Genomic DNA, 16,302 nt, shown 5'->3' with positions numbered 1-16,302 from the left:
TGCTATTCACACACACACACATATACACCTACACACCGTTACACGCACTGAAGAGAGTGTGCACACAAATACAAATGCAAGCTTATCTTTGGCGATAAGATAACCAATACCTGGATAGTTAGACGGGCGCGGGCGCTGGAAGAGCATAGAAATAAATCATAACTCACACAGACACACAGGCAAATTGGCCCAACCGCAAAGGTGCTATATACTATATATATATACCGAATACCTTTCGGAGAGAGGAGAAACTGCGTCTGTATGGGTTTTATAATTGGGCGCTGAGGCAAAAGGTGATAAACGCGGCAGGGACCGCAATGCGTTCCATGTACACATCGGTATTGGTAACTCTGCTGCCGTTGTCGGTGTTGTCGGTGTTGGTGTTGGTGCCATCGTCGTTGTCGGTGTTGTCGACGACATCAGCCCGGGCTCGAGTTGGTCTCGAAAAAAATAGCACTTATTATTATTATTAAATGCCGCGCGGGAAACAACGAAAACGCTCGACGGATGCCAAAAGAACACACTACCAAATTGGCCCAAGCTCAACAATTGCTAAGTGAATTTTCCAAATGTTCTTCTATTTCCTAAAACTTTCAATCGTCGTTTCCTTTGCGCGCGCTTTTCAATTCGTCCGATAAAACAAGTGTCTTCTGCACATACATACAACAAAACAAGGCAAATAGCAACATATTCCCAGTGTTTGTGATAATTTTTGAAAAACAAAAGAATCAAGTGATAAAAACAAAACTTAGATAAAACCGAACAACAACACTACCCGAACATTTTTTGATGGTTTGCAAAAGTGTTACACTAGACACTATCAAGATGCAGCTGAAGGTGCGTATAATTATTGTAAACATTATCAAGAAATAATAGAAAAAAATATTGGCGGTTAAAACATACAATAGACTATTCGATTCAAAGTTCAAAATGAAAAAGGAAATAAAGTTATTATCATTTTAAAGCGTGCAAGCTTATAAATGATTCAACTAACTAAATGAATAAATTGAAAACATTAGCTTAAACTAAACAAAATAACTAAAAAATATAATCAAAAAAAAAATTTAAATAAATGAAACAATTCACTTAAAAAATATAATTAAATAAAAAAATGCTTCCCAAAATGGAAATATAACTTGTGCATATTATTTTTATTCTTTTTAATAAATATCAATTCTTGCTTTCACTTTCAACTTTTTCCTTTAAACGAATGCGTATAAAAATCAGACTTCCATAAAATGGTATAAAATTTTTAATGTCATTTCAAAGTTCAGTTATCGGAATCTTGGAGATATTTTAACAAGACGGCGTGAGCTATTAGAATTTGAATTCGGAATGATCTGAGGACAGGCGCCATAAAAAGTTTCCAATGGTTTGTCACACCGGTTCATTAAATAGACAAGCTACAGATGAGCCACCACATAAAGTTTAGGCTCTATAAAGTTTTTTACGATATTGCCATAAATATGTATTTTCAATTGTATTAGTGTGCGTATGTCGGTTCAGTCAGTGTTAGCAGCATATTATTAATGAGCCGAGAATACTTTGTACGTTTTTAAGATATGCTTTTCAGGTAGCTGCCATTATTGTTCGTCTTTATAGTGTGTATTAAGTAATTATTTACCTGTATGCATTTAAAAGCCAACTTTAATGATTAATTATGCTTGTTTTTTTTTCTTTCAAATTGAATGCCATTTTGCTTGGCTTAAAACAAGGTCAAAAACAGCAGCGCCAGTTAACAGATTTCAGATTTTCGTTCCTTTTTACATTTTGGTTGTAGGGACTGTATGAGACAATTGTCACGTTGCGATAAGACACATTTGATTTATAATGAGTGACTCACCGGATCAACAAATGCGACATTTTTTTCTTTCCTAAAAAAATGCTCTTAAAAAAGTTGAAAATGTGGAAAGATGTTTTATCTTTATGAAGCCAAAGCGATATTGCGGCGGTGGCGTTAAAATACCTAAAAGTAAAACAAGCAAGTCGTTGCATTGTGGAGAGTGATCGGCTAGCAGATGACCTGTAGTGAGATCTAGCGAGGCAATTTCAATGTTTTAAATTAACTAAATTAAGTACAATAAAGTAAGTTAAGTAAAAAGTTGCATAGAATAAGAAAATAAACAAAAATAACTAGATTTTCTTGAATACAACTTAGTTTTTTATACAACACTCGCTGTAAAGTGCATACCCAATCAATAAATAACTACTGAGTATAGCGAGAAGGTTCAGGAGCCAGGACTCGAAAATATAGTCTTGCACAGCACGCGCATTTGTTGTTTCATTCATAGCGAAGAGGTCAATTTTTTTTACCTAATGTAACGCTTGGTAATGTGAAATTTATGTCAATCTTATCGCCTTACTTTTGGTCCCTTGCAACCACGCAAGGGATGAGCACATAAAATGTGGAAGTGAAATGCTCTTTATGAATGAAATAATTGCCAACCCTTAGGTATGAATGGGGGTTGCACTCAGAGTGGCGGCGTTCCGTAATCTGCAGCGGAAGTTGCAACGTTAACCAATCGCAATCGAGAAGCCAGTTAACAGTTGGTCAATGGCGGCGGCATTGGCATCGCCAACGCCATCGTCACTGGCGGCTGCAATTGATTGTGATAGTGACTAGCCATGGGTTAGATACTCCGAGTCTCTGAGATAGTTTTATTAGACACGCGTCGCCAGTTGACAGTTGGCAACGTTGACGGCTGATAAGCTGCAAAGGGTCAAAGGGCTTAGGGCCATTCAATTGATGATGGCACTTTAATGGAGTTGTAAATGCAGCTGCCAGCTGTTTTGCCATCTTATCAACTCAACATTTTTTTTCCTGTCTATTTATTTATTTACTGCTATCACAGGGCGTCTCTTAATTAAATTGATAGCTAGCAAATCTAATCGCAGCGCCTTAGACTTGACTTGCTGTCTACGGCGACGTTCTAGACGAAACGAAAGCGAAAAGTATTGCGATTATGCATACGAGTATAGCCAATATCTTTTGTTTATATAGATAAAAAACAATTGTATATTGACTGTAGTAGGTGTGTCGTATGTCGTCTGTCGCAGATTTCATTCATAAATACGCATCCACACCCAATGACAAGTCTCTTGACTAAAACCAAGTAAATACTCGTGGCTCGTAACTCATCGCATACCTCTTACATGACGACAAAACCCGACCAACTTTAGCTACTCATTGTAATATTTTCTTGTTATTCTTTCTTTTATCTGTCCAAGTCCATTGATGACGTAGCCAATTGCTCTTGCGGAGTGCTAGGAGGGGGAGTGATAGCATGACCTTTTTCAGTTACCCAGCAGCAGCAGCAAAAGCAGCAGCTGATTGTGCATGCTGATAGTAAACGGATAAGATATTGTCGTTTGGCAGCAGTATCTTAACTAAACTTTTCATACACCAAATACAAACATTGGCACGTGTATAACCACAGCATATACAGTATCATATCATACATACATCCTAGATTAAAGTAATCACGTTTACATTTTATTATCTCCACAGAACATTCATTGAACTTTGCCTCAGTGTAGTATCTCAACAATTTTCTACTCAATAGTTGCGTCGGCAAAACCAAAATTTATTTTGTTTATTAGCAATTGAGTTGTAGTGCTTAGTACTGTTTATTAATCATTTCTCTTAAAGCTTGTTTGCCTAAAGCTGCAATTTGTATACACATTTCTCAAAAGCTGACAACTGTCTCTTATGATTGGGCACTTCCTATGAATCATTTGCAAGCAGGGAGTTTTTTTATACCCCTACAGGTATATCGATCAATTTGGGCAAGTCAAATAAAATGTGGCGCCCTCGTTTATAATAAATGATGAGAAAACTTTATAAAAATAAAATTCGCTTGAATTATGTTATTTGAATTTAATAAAGTTCCAAGTTCACGAAAATTGCAGTTGAGTAAGATTTGTTTGTAAAATTATGAATACCAATATTACACCGAATTTTATACTGAAATGAATTGAGAGCGTATGTGTTTAGAATTTAAAAATACCAAAAATAATTAAAAAAGTTATTTAATATTAATTTGTTAAATGATTTTAACATTTTCAATAATAAAGTAAATTACTTTAATTGTACTAAAATTATGCAAACAATCGTTGACTATTCACTTTTGATCAAATAAAGTGAAAACTTGAGCATGGCTAAATAATTTAAATTAGAAGTGTCTTTCTTCAATGTTAGCAACGCAATTAAACTGTAATAAACTTTATTGTATTTACGGTTGCAAGTCCTAAGTCGCATACATTACAGCTTGCGACACAAAATTATTTTATTTGCATGAATGTTTTATGTGCAGTCAGCCTTGAAAATGTACTCGTACTCCTAAGTAATATAGTATTAGTACTGGTATTCATGGTACTTGGGGCTTTCCCTGTAGTGACATAAAAACCCACCTAAAAGCTTTGAAGTTTTATGGAACTCGTAAAAAGCGGACTCGAAGTTAAGCACAGTTAGACCCTCGAGCACCGTCATGAATCAGGTGACGATGACGATCGCATATTGACACAACTTTGCCTCTGCCACCCCCAACAAATGAGGTCATAAAGTAAGAAAGACAAGACTTTACAAAATACGAAGTTCTTTTTTTTTTATAGTTTGTTTTGTTTCGAAATTTGTAATTTTTTTTGGAAACTGTCGTGAAATGATTAACTTTAATTTCCGGCCAAAAGAAACAGAGTTCTGTGAGCAAATAGTACGGAAAAAGTAAGACACAGTCGTGTTGCATTTGTTGTAATTGGGAAAAAGTGAAAAATGTGTGCGGCAATGTTGGCACAACAAAACATTGAGGAGGAGGCAGACAGTACAAACAGAGTGGAAGAGGCACAGGGCACAGAACTCAAACTCGAAGTCGAAGTCGAACTGCAAGTTGTATTTTATGATTTTGTAGGCGACAAATTGAGTTGCGAGTTGTGTCGAGCCGAGTTGAACTGAGCTGCGCTGAGGCGGCACTTTTGAAGATTCAGTTTGGGTTTGAGTTTGGGTTTCGTTTTTTTTTTGCGATTGTTGACATTTTGTGTGTGGCGGAAATAGAGGCAGCCGGTGCGGGCCAAGTTCGCATTGTGTGGCCGGAACTGGAGCCACACTTTTGACAACAAGCTGTCAACATTCTGGTCACTCATTCATCATTTGTGTCTTGTCCATTGCAGATGGAAGCGCAAGCGACGCCACAGCAACAGGCACAGCAGCAGCAGCAACAGCAGCAACAATTGCAACAGCAAGTGATGAGCAAACAGCAGCTGCAATTGCTGGATAAAATAAAAATTGAGACAAGCAACGGCAACGATCCACAAGCGACTCAAGTACTCGAGGAACAACAGGAGCAGCAGCAGCAACAACAGCAGCAGCAACAGCAGCAGCAACAATCGCAGCAACAACAGCAGCCAACAACAACTGTTGGCGTTGGCGTTCTAGTGCAGTCGAACAGTCTCAGCGAGAGCGACGAGCAGCAGCAGACGCAGTACGTCGTTGTGCCACGCACCCAACAGCGACGCATTCTGACCACAGCTGGCACGCTGTAAGTAGCCCAGGATGAGGATTGGAGCCAGCTCCAGCATAACTAAACTCTGTGCTATTTCCCTTTACTTGCAGTGAACTGAATGAGGCACGCGAAGGCGAACACAGCACCAACAACAGCAGTGCCAGCTCCAACTCCGCGCCCGAGACGCACATCGAGTATCAGCGCAGCTCGCATCAATCACCGCACTACATTCAGATGGCGCCCCGCAACGCCGCCGAGGTCGCCGAGCAGGTGGCAGCGAGTGCGCCTCCTGGCACATACTACGCGTATACTTCGGGAGCAATACTGTGCGCCGACGATGTGTCGGCCATTAAGCTGGAGACCATCGACAAGAACGATGTGCCTGGAGAGGCACAAGCACAGCAGCTGCAGCAACAACACCAGCATCAACAGCAGCAACAGCAACAGCAGCAATGTCCCACCCCCAATGGCGGTCCCTATGCCGATGCTATTGTGGTTAGTGAGGCTGCCTTGCAGCATCATCATCAGCAGCAGCAGCAGCAGCAACAACAGCATCAGAAGCAGCAGCATCATCAGCAACATCCCGCAGTTGCAGCAGCTGCTGCCGCCGCCGCCGCAGCAGCCGCCAGTCAAAATCCCAGCGTGCGCTATGTGACCGAAGATGGACGCTTCACCACCGCCAGCGGTGAGCCAGAGCCAGCTGGTGGCAACCTCTACTACGATTCACCTGTGGTGGATGCCAGTGTCCATGCGAATGAGGCCAAGACCTATGCGGATCTGGGCAGTGCCTACGCGCCCTTTCCCCCCAACTCGACATTCAGCAGCAACAACTATGCGGCAACGTTGCAGCAAGGCAACACTGTCTACAGTGTGCCTGGTACCGGTCAATTCCTGACCAAAACGGATCCCAATTTGAATGCAATAAGAGCCACTGCAGCGGGCAACTACCAAACCATCTCCTTCTTGGACAGCACTAGTGTGAACGATCCGGCATTGTGGACTACGGCCGGTACGGAGTATCAGGGTGTGTCATATGTAAGTAGAGCAGTCCGCAACATGCCCCCGACCTCTTGCTTAATACCCTGACCAATCGGCAGACGAACTATCATACGCAGGTCATCGATGATTATCCGGCCAGCAATATGACGACAGCCCATTGGCCACCGGCCACCAACATTAGCAGCTTTGATCCCAGCTTGGGTGCCCCCAACACCGCATCGCCGCCGACTCACAGCCTGCAGGAGCTCAAGTGCGACAACTGCCAGACGCCATATATGCGCAAGGGCTCCGACGTGTACTGTCCCGCCTGTCCCAGCTATGGGCGTGTCCTGCCATCTCGCATGCCTCAGCGACAGAAGCCTAAGGCTGCGGCAGCTCCCAACAATCGGCGCAGCGGCGTCACCTGCGCCAACTGCCAGACGAACTCGACAACGCTGTGGCGGCGCAACAACGAGGGTAATCCCGTCTGCAATGCCTGTGGTCTGTACTTTAAGTTGCACAACATGAATCGTCCTTTGTCCATGAAGAAGGAGGGCATTCAGAAGCGCAAACGCAAGCCAAAGAATAATGGAGGACCTATTCCCCATCGGACACTGCCAAGTAAATACATTAAAATAGTGAAGAATTAGGGATTATAACCCGTAATAATGATATAAATGGATTATATTATTATAATTCCTGTATAGATGTGAAAGTTTATTAAGCTAGACAAATAGATTGAAAGGGAAAAGGAATGAAAGGGAATGCTCAGTATTATAGAATCTAATTTTATAACAAATATTATAAATATATAATATATATTTATTTAAATGAAGGGTCTAAAAATAGAAATAATAAATAAACACTTAAAAAAATATTTTACTTATGGTAGGCAATCAAATAATTATCTGTTGGGTACTTCGCAATAAAAAATATTTCCATTATTTATAATTGATCGAACACCAAAAATAATTTTATTTATTTCATTCCCTTTATTCTACATCATTATTTTTTTTTTATTCAGAAACTTATACATATTATTTTTTTAGATCTTATTTCATGAATTTAGTTTATCTGCATACATATATTATACTATGTAATATATATATTTTATTACCTATCTAGTGGTTTTCCACACATTATGATTATTTCTAAGTATTTATATATAGTTCTTTATATATATCAAGTTTCCCGTCAGATGATACTTCCACACTTCTTAATTTTACTCAAATATTCGCTAAATTACAAACTGATACATTTCCACTCGTTGTAGGTATGTCACAAGGTGTCAACTTAATGGTGGGCAGCGGTGCGGTGTATCCCTCTCAGGTGCCACTTCCAGGATTGATGAATAGCCAACAGAATGCTAGTCCCGAGCTGCATGATATGACCACAACTGGACCAGCTGGAGGGACGCGTGTGGTATCGATTGCATTGAATGCGACAGTGCCCACGTCATCGGATGGCACACTGAATATGTCTCGTCATCATGTGACGAGCGAGAGTCACTCGCCCTACAGCCAACAACAACAACAACAGCAGCAACAACAGCAGCAGCAACAGCCCCCGGCACAAAGTCAATCACCGCATCTGCCCAACTCGAGCACGCTAAATCGCCAGATAGCACAGTCGTGAGTATTCATTATATATACTTTAAGTCAACAGCAAGTGTTTATAAGGAAGTCTAATTTATTTTCACAGTGTTCCGCCAATTGAGAGTGGTCGCAGTTCCAACAGTGAACTGACTCCAAGCGTCATCACAAGAACAGGACTTCCAGAGCGCACATCGAATAACTAAACTTAACTAAAACTAAGCTTAACTAAACTAAAGTAAAGTAAACAACGTATTCTATAGAGAACTTTGCCAAAATATTACAATTGTAAAATAATTCATGTATTTTTAGCTAGAGACATTCCTTATCCCAGTCAGAAAGAATATAATATGCAAGTGGTGAGTTTGATGCCAAAAGAGAAATAAAGTGAACTAGTTCAAATACTTTCTACTTGTTCTCAACGAGTTACAGTAGGCTATTAAATTGTATATCTTATTATTTATTAATTCAGTTGTATTTATTGTAATCTTCAAATCAAACTTTTACTCACCATTTGCTATTCAAGTTTTGTCTTCCTTTTCTTATTTAGTAACCAATGTGCCACAAATGATTTGAAATGATTTGTGCCAAAAGGTTTATATATATTATTAAACTTATGCATACCATATATCGTATATTGTATTGTTTTTAGTTAATGTATTATTCCGCTTTAGAGTTAGTTTAGCGAAAAAAATCACAAAACCATAAATAAACCTACGATTTTGTAATTGTAAGTCCTTTTTATAAAATTAAAAATAAAAGTAAAAATAAATAAGTTGTAAACGCAATACACTTAAGACTTTGATGACTCTACCAAGTGTTGACTGGCTCTGGCTCTGGCTGGCTGGCTGCTCGAAGACGTGTCGCCTGGCGGGCCAAGCCTGTTATATTTCATTGTCAACAATTTGGCAGCAAACCAAATTGATCCAAATTAATTTTAATGACCTCCACACATATACACGCAGAGACCACAGCGTAAGGCAGACCATAAAATCTTAACAAGTAAGTAAAAAGCCAACGACAACGAAGTCGAATGCGAAACTGAAGCCGAAAGAAAGCCCAACGAGACTCGAGCCCATGCCCATCCCCATGCCCATTGCCCAGCTAAAGTTGAGGACCCCAAAACCCGGACCCAGTGTCTAAATAGCGATTTGGTGTCATCGCTTAAAAGCCTGTCCGACGCACAACGCCGCCGCCGAGTAACGCCACCGCCTCGAGTCGCTGCCTTTGATCTGTCGTCGATGGTATGGCAAAAATGCTTGGTCGATTCCAATGCTGGAGTAGCTATAGCTATAGCTAAAGCCGTTGCTCTTGCTGTAGGAGCAGCAGGCGCAAGCTTGCTATAATATTAACGCCTGTATTGGCCTCAGTTGCACTTCCAGTACCAGTTCCAGTTCCAGCCGCTGCCTTTGTCTGATTTTCTTTCGCCCGTAGCTTCTTCGTCGTCGTTGTTTGATACCCTATACAAGCAGTAGAAATAAGTCAGATCACATAGGAGGGGGGAACGAAATGAGCAAATACTTGAGATTTAGGATTACAATTCATAGTCTTTCAAAAAGTATAGAAATATCTGCATTTTTTATTCAATACCCGAAAATTTCTAAATAATATATTTATTAAGAATGTGCAATATGTTTGCAGGGTATTCCTTTGCCCATGCCATTCCAACTGTTGCACACTTATTTGTTTCTTTATTTTTTGGCGTACGCTCGATCAATTAGGCAAACTTGTTTTACGACCACTTTTATTAGCATTCGCTGGCCGGCGCTCCAAGCCTCTCAACACAGGCCTGGAGACCTGAGCCTGTGGCGGCGAGCAGAGGAAAGCCTGGGGATGGGATGGGTACGAATTGCGAGTGCCTGAATGAGTAATGAGACAACCTGGGACCGCAACCAGTAGTAGCGGCTGCTTTGGAATGTGTTTGCACAAATTATGCGCTCCATAAGCTGAGGCAACTAAAAATGGAATGGGGATAGACGAAGAGCTAACCTATTTGTTGCTACCGAGTGGGAGTTGCGAACCATTTTGCTAATCAGTTGAGTTTGAGTTGTCAGTATCTTTACTAGTTTCAGGTACTTAAATTTCTGATGTAACCACGATAAATATAATATATAATGACTTGGCAAAAAATAATTACTATGGCAGAAAATTGACTAATATCGTAATCTGTGCTTGCATTAACTAATTTGTATTTAATTAAATATTTTTTAAAAGATTTTCTAGTGTGGTCTACTAAACGGGTCTTTTCGTTACTTCCTAAGATGTTGGATAACAAAACGGCAAATGAATAGCGACATAAGAAATAATTACTGGTAATAGTTTCTGGAGCTGTAAATACTTATTGAAATTTATAAGACTTCCTATTTTTATAATATATTTTTAATAAAACGAGCAGCTCTTTGAGCATGCCCTTCTTATAAAAACTTTTTTTCATATCTCCCGTTCTCTTTAATTATACTGAATTCAGAAAATTCTCTCCTTTCCTCAATAATATACTTCGAACTTTATAATTATCCTTTCGTTTCAAGTATGTTGACGCGCTCGGTAGAAGCAAATTAAACCATTAGCGAATTGTGGCATTGCGGCTACTTGACTACGAGCAGCTAGTCAAGTTGGCAGCGAGCGAACCTGTTCGGTTTCTTGGCCAATTGCGGTACTAGAACGGCAAAAAACGACCAAGCCGACCATAAAATAATAATTCAATGTGACAAGCAACAAGATACGACTGCGGGGCGCCATTTTTCACACACTTCCTTGCCCGTCGTACACCTCCCAAAAGCCCAGGGATGTCAGTTGGCGAGCACATTGCGCACTTGTGCCTCTGACACTATCGCAAAAATTATGACAGAAGTACAACTGTTAGACAGAGACCAGCAGACATGACCAATAGCTAAGAAGTCGTTGCTAGCGCATAGAGTAGGGCGCATATCATGTTTTCTATCGCAATACGAACAGCGAAATATTATTCTCGATACTCCCAACTATATATAGCCACACTCACGTCGAGTCACGCACCCATCTCTAATAGGTAATCTTCGTAGCTGTGGCATGCATTTGAATTTCTATTAAGCTAATTGCAATGCATTCGAGCATTTGCTTATGTACACTCACACAGTTTAAAATTAATAATGAATAGTTAAGAGCAAACACAGATGTAGATACATTTGTTTATTGTTTAGATATACATTGGCGATAGTAGATATCGGAGCGGGTCAGAGCAGGGCACGGCATTGCATGGCATAAAAGCCAACATAAAGTTCCAAACTGCATTTAATTAGACAGTGAAACATGTCAACCATCTGATGATGACCACCAACCACGGCGGCCTTTTGAACCCGGCCACGATCCAAGCGGGTTCGAGGCGCCACTTAGCCAACTTCAAAGTATCAAAAGCCGCTCAGATCAAGCTTCATATTGGTTGTTGCTATTGCTGGTTCTGATGGTGGTGGTAGCTCATCTGTGCTCCGAGTGTGCATCTTCTTCTCTCGATCTCTCTCCATTCGAGAGTTACCATCATCGTTGGCTGGCATTACAAATCGACAAACGACACGAAAATGCGCTTTAACAACGGGCAGTTAAAATAGATAAAAGAAGATAGGCAGACGCCGCCGCCAGCCAGATGAAGTCCCCTCAAAAAAAAAAAAAAAAAAAAAAAAAAAACAAACCAACGGAGAACGAGAGAGATCAAAAGTAAATGCAGAAAACTGCAGCTGAAAAGCTTAAGTTCTTAAAGAGAGTAAATTCATCTATTAAGGAATGCAGAAAAGATAGATATAAATATATCTTATAATTAGATATAATAGATATATAGATATAGATATAGATATAGATATAGATATAGATATAGATATAGATATAGATAGATATAGATATAGATATAGATATAGATATAGATATAGATATAGATATAGATATAGATATAGATATAGATATAGATATAGATATAGATATAGATATAGATATAGATATAGATATAGATATAGATATAGATATAGATATAGATATAGATATAGATATAGATATAGATATAGATATAGATATAGATATAGATATAGATATAGATATAGATATAGATATAGATATAGATATAGATATAGATATAGATATAGATATAGATATAGATATAGATATAGATATAGATATAGATATAGATATAGATATAGATATAGATATAGATATAGATATAGATATATAGATATAGATATAGATATATATAGATATAGATATAGATATAGATATAGATATAGATATAGATATAGATATAGATATAGATATAGATATAGATATAGATATAGATATAGATATAGATATAGATATACATAGATATAGAGTTTAAAAAGTAAAGTCATTATATCGGATAAGTCATATGCAAAATATATGTATATTATATTATATAAGCACAATTTTCTATAACAACTCTTCTTTATTGAAATTCAACGCCTTAGTCGAGGTGACGTCACAAAATAAAAGAAAACTCAAAACTCAAGTTGCAGCCTCGCACGCAATCGTTCTCGTTTGGAGTTCTAGGAAAAAATATCAAAATTCCAAGAATTCACACGAAAGACAAAATGAGATTGGATCGACGACGAGTCAAGGTATTCCCTTGTCTCTGCTGGCTTTGGCTTATCACGACTCACGCGCGTCTCGTTCCATTTCGTCGTTGGGTCGAACCCGAAATCACATTATCTCTGCGTTGCCCAATACGCAACGTCGTCGACGTGGCAGACGATGGCGACTCAACTAATGGACACTCTGCTGAACGGCGTAAAGCATATCACTGATGATGATGATGGGCTCTTTGGGCTGAACGGCCACGCAGACGCCGCCGTGGAAGATTGAAGATGCGGCGCTTATCGAAACAGAAACACAAGACTGAGACAAAACAAAAAAAATGAGAGAAGAAAACGAAAAAGAAAAAAGAGACGAACCCGAAAACAGTTCAGCTGGCAAGCAGGATAGCACTTGGCCTTTCAGAGTCTTTGATCTGGGATCTTCAGCACTCGAACGCATATTTTTGTGTCTTTGCTTATCGTCGGAGCTGCGGACTTTTTGTTTTGCTTGGCGTTTGCATCTCGAAATGCACATGGGCAAAATGATCGTGTGGCGCTGCGCTGCTCTGAGAAACTGAGAAAGGGTTCCACTTCCATCTCAGAAATGTGGCGCCAAAGGAAGCGATGAAAATGGTACTTGATCTTGATCTCGCGATGCCAACCTCTATATGTATGAATGTGCATGCGCACATATCTATCTATCAGTGTCTGGGTGTGTGCGTATGGGTGTGCGTATGTAATTTAGACGGCGCCTCGATCCTTGTTTCACACTAATGCACTTGCAGCTTTTAAATGTCACCACAACTCTGGCGGGGATGCGGTTAAGTGCAGCCGTTGCCAACGGTTCAATGTCTCTCACAACTGACTGGTCGACTGGCTGGTTGTTCGTTCTTGCCGAGTTCGTTGTCTGGCCAGATATGAAGCTAGGCCTCAAGTCTTATTTTTTGTTGGCAGAACATGCAATGCGATTGTGTATTCAATTGGAATAATTAGCAGTATCTGTCCAGATTTGTTTGTGTTCGCTGCCAATACAAATATCGAAACTTCATCCATTTAACAAATTCGGCATTAACTTAGTTTCTTAACAAAGTATTAAGATATTAATATTAAAATATTAAGTGAAGTTGCAAAAAATTGTATGTAGGGATAGTTTGTAATGAAGTTCGTTAAATATGAGAAATACTGTTTATATAACTTAACTTAATATTATTTAAATGGAAAAAGTAAATATTATAGCACATAATATTTTAAATTAGTAAATTGCATTTCAAAGTATTTAATTTGATATATCTATCATACAACAACTGTATCAAACAATTTTGATTTTTAGATGTCTGCTAAAATAACATAATTTGAAATGTAGATATTTTTCTATATTAAAATTTTGAATCAATAATCATATATTATTCAATTATCTTTAAAGAGATTTTATTTTCACTTTAAGGTTGTCGTCAATTGTCAATTATTTTCATGTGGTGAAAATCGTGTTGACCACAAAAGTGGATTCGGTGCGGTGCTAATCCATTGAATTTGTTACATTGTATAGCACCCACTTGCCGTCTGATAATCTTTCATTCCTTTCAATATCTCAACTTGCGCATATAGCACTTTTATGTCCAGCAACCCACAAAAAGTATAAATTAGCCAGAGATTTTCGAAATCTATGACTGCGATGCTCTTCAATTAAGTGCCAGAGTACCGAGTATCTCATTGGGCTTTTCATTAGTTTATCGACAGCATAAATTTTTCAAATGCTGGCAGTTGTCTGGCGCTCGCTCTGGCGATGGCGCTGACACTGGCAACAAAGTTGTTAGACAAGTTGCTGCCAGACAACAGGACCTGTAATTAAAAGATCTTTTCTGGGCTGAGAACTGGCGCCGTCGAGTTGTTAACTTTCAAAATGCAAACAAAAAAAGAACCCTTAACGTGAGAAAAATCCGCTGCAAATTATATATGCAAAATGTCTTATCGAGCGTCAGCATACCTGAACAAAAAAGTATTTGCGTATGCCCGAGATAGCCCCAAAACAAAAAGCGTAAATGTCAAAATGCCAAAATTAATTGCAATGGCAGTGCCATGGATAAAGTCTAAAAAACTGCCATGCTGCTGCCCTAACCTATGGGTCAAGAAACGAAAACATCGTCAAGTGGGGCGAGGAGAGTCCCACTTGCAACCGTAGAAAACCAGTCAGTGACCAGCCCAGCACTGCCCCTTTTCTTGGACTTGCTTGGCTTGTATGCCATCAGAAGGGGCATGTCCCTGTTTACATAGATAGTTGTAGTCCATCAATATTACAAAAGGGGTTTACATGAGAGAAGAATTATATTTAGTAATTGTTGGAAAAATATTTTTGAGAAAATGAATATTGAATATGATAATATGATTTTATCCCTAAAATTAATTTTATTTTTGATCTATATTTTGTAAGAAAACAAATAACAATAATATTAACATTAAAAATATATCAATTAACTTAATATATTATATATATTTATTTATTTGCAATTATATACAAATTCCTTTTTGTCGCCGCCACTGTCTGCGAATGAGTTCAGTGTGTGTGCTTGTCACATTGGCCACCATTACAAATTCTACCACTTTTGGCTTTGCAACTTCTGCCACCACCACTGACATACCGTGCAACACACACATACTCGTACTCCAGTGCCAAAGTTGCAGAGTCAGGACAGAGCTGACCACAAGTTTGGTAACACGCGCTCGCGACATTTATCGCGCCTGGCAATCAAGCAGGACGCCGTCCCTGTCTGGCCCTGCAACTAAGGCTGTAGTTGGAGCTGGGGCTGGAGTTGAAGTTGGACTTGCAACGCGGAGCTCGAACCCTGCCACATACCAAAAACTCGTTTCATGCCTCGCGTCCCGTTGCGCTTGCGGGGAAACATTGAGGTCCCCATTTTTAAGGTGGAGTCATGCAACGCGAAGCGTTCATTGGCCAGAGCAAAGTGGCTAAGAATAAGTATGTGAATGTGTGTGTGTGTATGTGTGTGTGTGCGTGTGTGGATGTGTGCGCTTGTGTGTTACTGTCCATCTGCGTTTCATTAAAGTTTCGCATAAATTTTGTTGCATGTTTGCGGCGTTTTATGGCCATTCGCGTATCGCACACGCACTTTGAGTCCATTTCATTTGAAACTTGTTAGGTTTTCCTATATATAGTTTTCCCATAAAAAATTGAACCTCTGTGTTTGGACTAAGGCTTGTTGAGAGTCGATTGGACTTGCTTCTCAAACAGGTAGCCGCTTTTGGGTGTCGTGTGGCATTTGTCTTTTTTATGAAACAATTTTTTTGTTGCTTTTATTTTCATTTCAGTTTTATTTGGTTTTTTCGGTTGTTATTTGTTTATTTTTCGACTTCTCGTATTTGTCGCGTTTCGCATTTTGTTGCTGCGCCTATAAATAATTGTGTTTATCACCATTGGGTCGCTTTACATTTAATGAATTTAATTTGTGGTAATTGAACTACTTGCAGACACTGCCAGTGATTTTTTATAGCTACACAGCGTATTTATCAGCCTGTCTCATATGATATTCTACATAATTGCACATTTTTCAAGACGTAAACACTCATTAATAAAGCAGGAAGACTCTCTGTTATTATTTAATGAAAACGTAATATGCTGTGTAAAACAATTTAGGGTGTAGTCCACTAATTAAAACATCTGTCTTCTACAAA

At 39.1% G+C, this 16,302-nt stretch overlaps 1 protein-coding gene across 2 annotated transcripts; it reads left to right on the top strand.

Annotated features, from left to right (window-relative positions):
* The first annotated feature begins 445 nt into the window (after positions 1-445).
* On the top strand, positions 446-8,832 carry LOC117575373 (box A-binding factor). Of its 2 annotated transcripts, none has more exons than XM_034259545.2 (6): positions 446-837; positions 5,164-5,531; positions 5,606-6,530; positions 6,611-7,094; positions 7,747-8,104; positions 8,175-8,832. In XM_034259545.2, exons 1-6 carry the CDS (start codon positions 790-792, stop codon positions 8,269-8,271), a joined length of 2,280 nt encoding a protein of 759 aa, XP_034115436.2. In that variant the 5' UTR covers positions 446-789; the 3' UTR covers positions 8,272-8,832. The 2 variants fall into 2 exon arrangements, with proteins under 2 accessions (XP_034115436.2, XP_034115435.2); XM_034259544.2 differs by having other exon boundaries at positions 6,593-7,094.
* The last annotated feature ends 7,470 nt before the right edge of the window (positions 8,833-16,302 follow it).

The sequence above is a fragment of the Drosophila albomicans genome, chromosome 2R (assembly GCF_009650485.2).
Source record: "Drosophila albomicans strain 15112-1751.03 chromosome 2R, ASM965048v2, whole genome shotgun sequence".
In the NCBI taxonomy this organism is placed as follows: Eukaryota; Metazoa; Arthropoda; class Insecta; order Diptera; family Drosophilidae; genus Drosophila; species Drosophila albomicans.
Note: the sequence above shows the minus strand (reverse complement) of the source record. Positions and strands in the feature narration are given on the sequence as shown.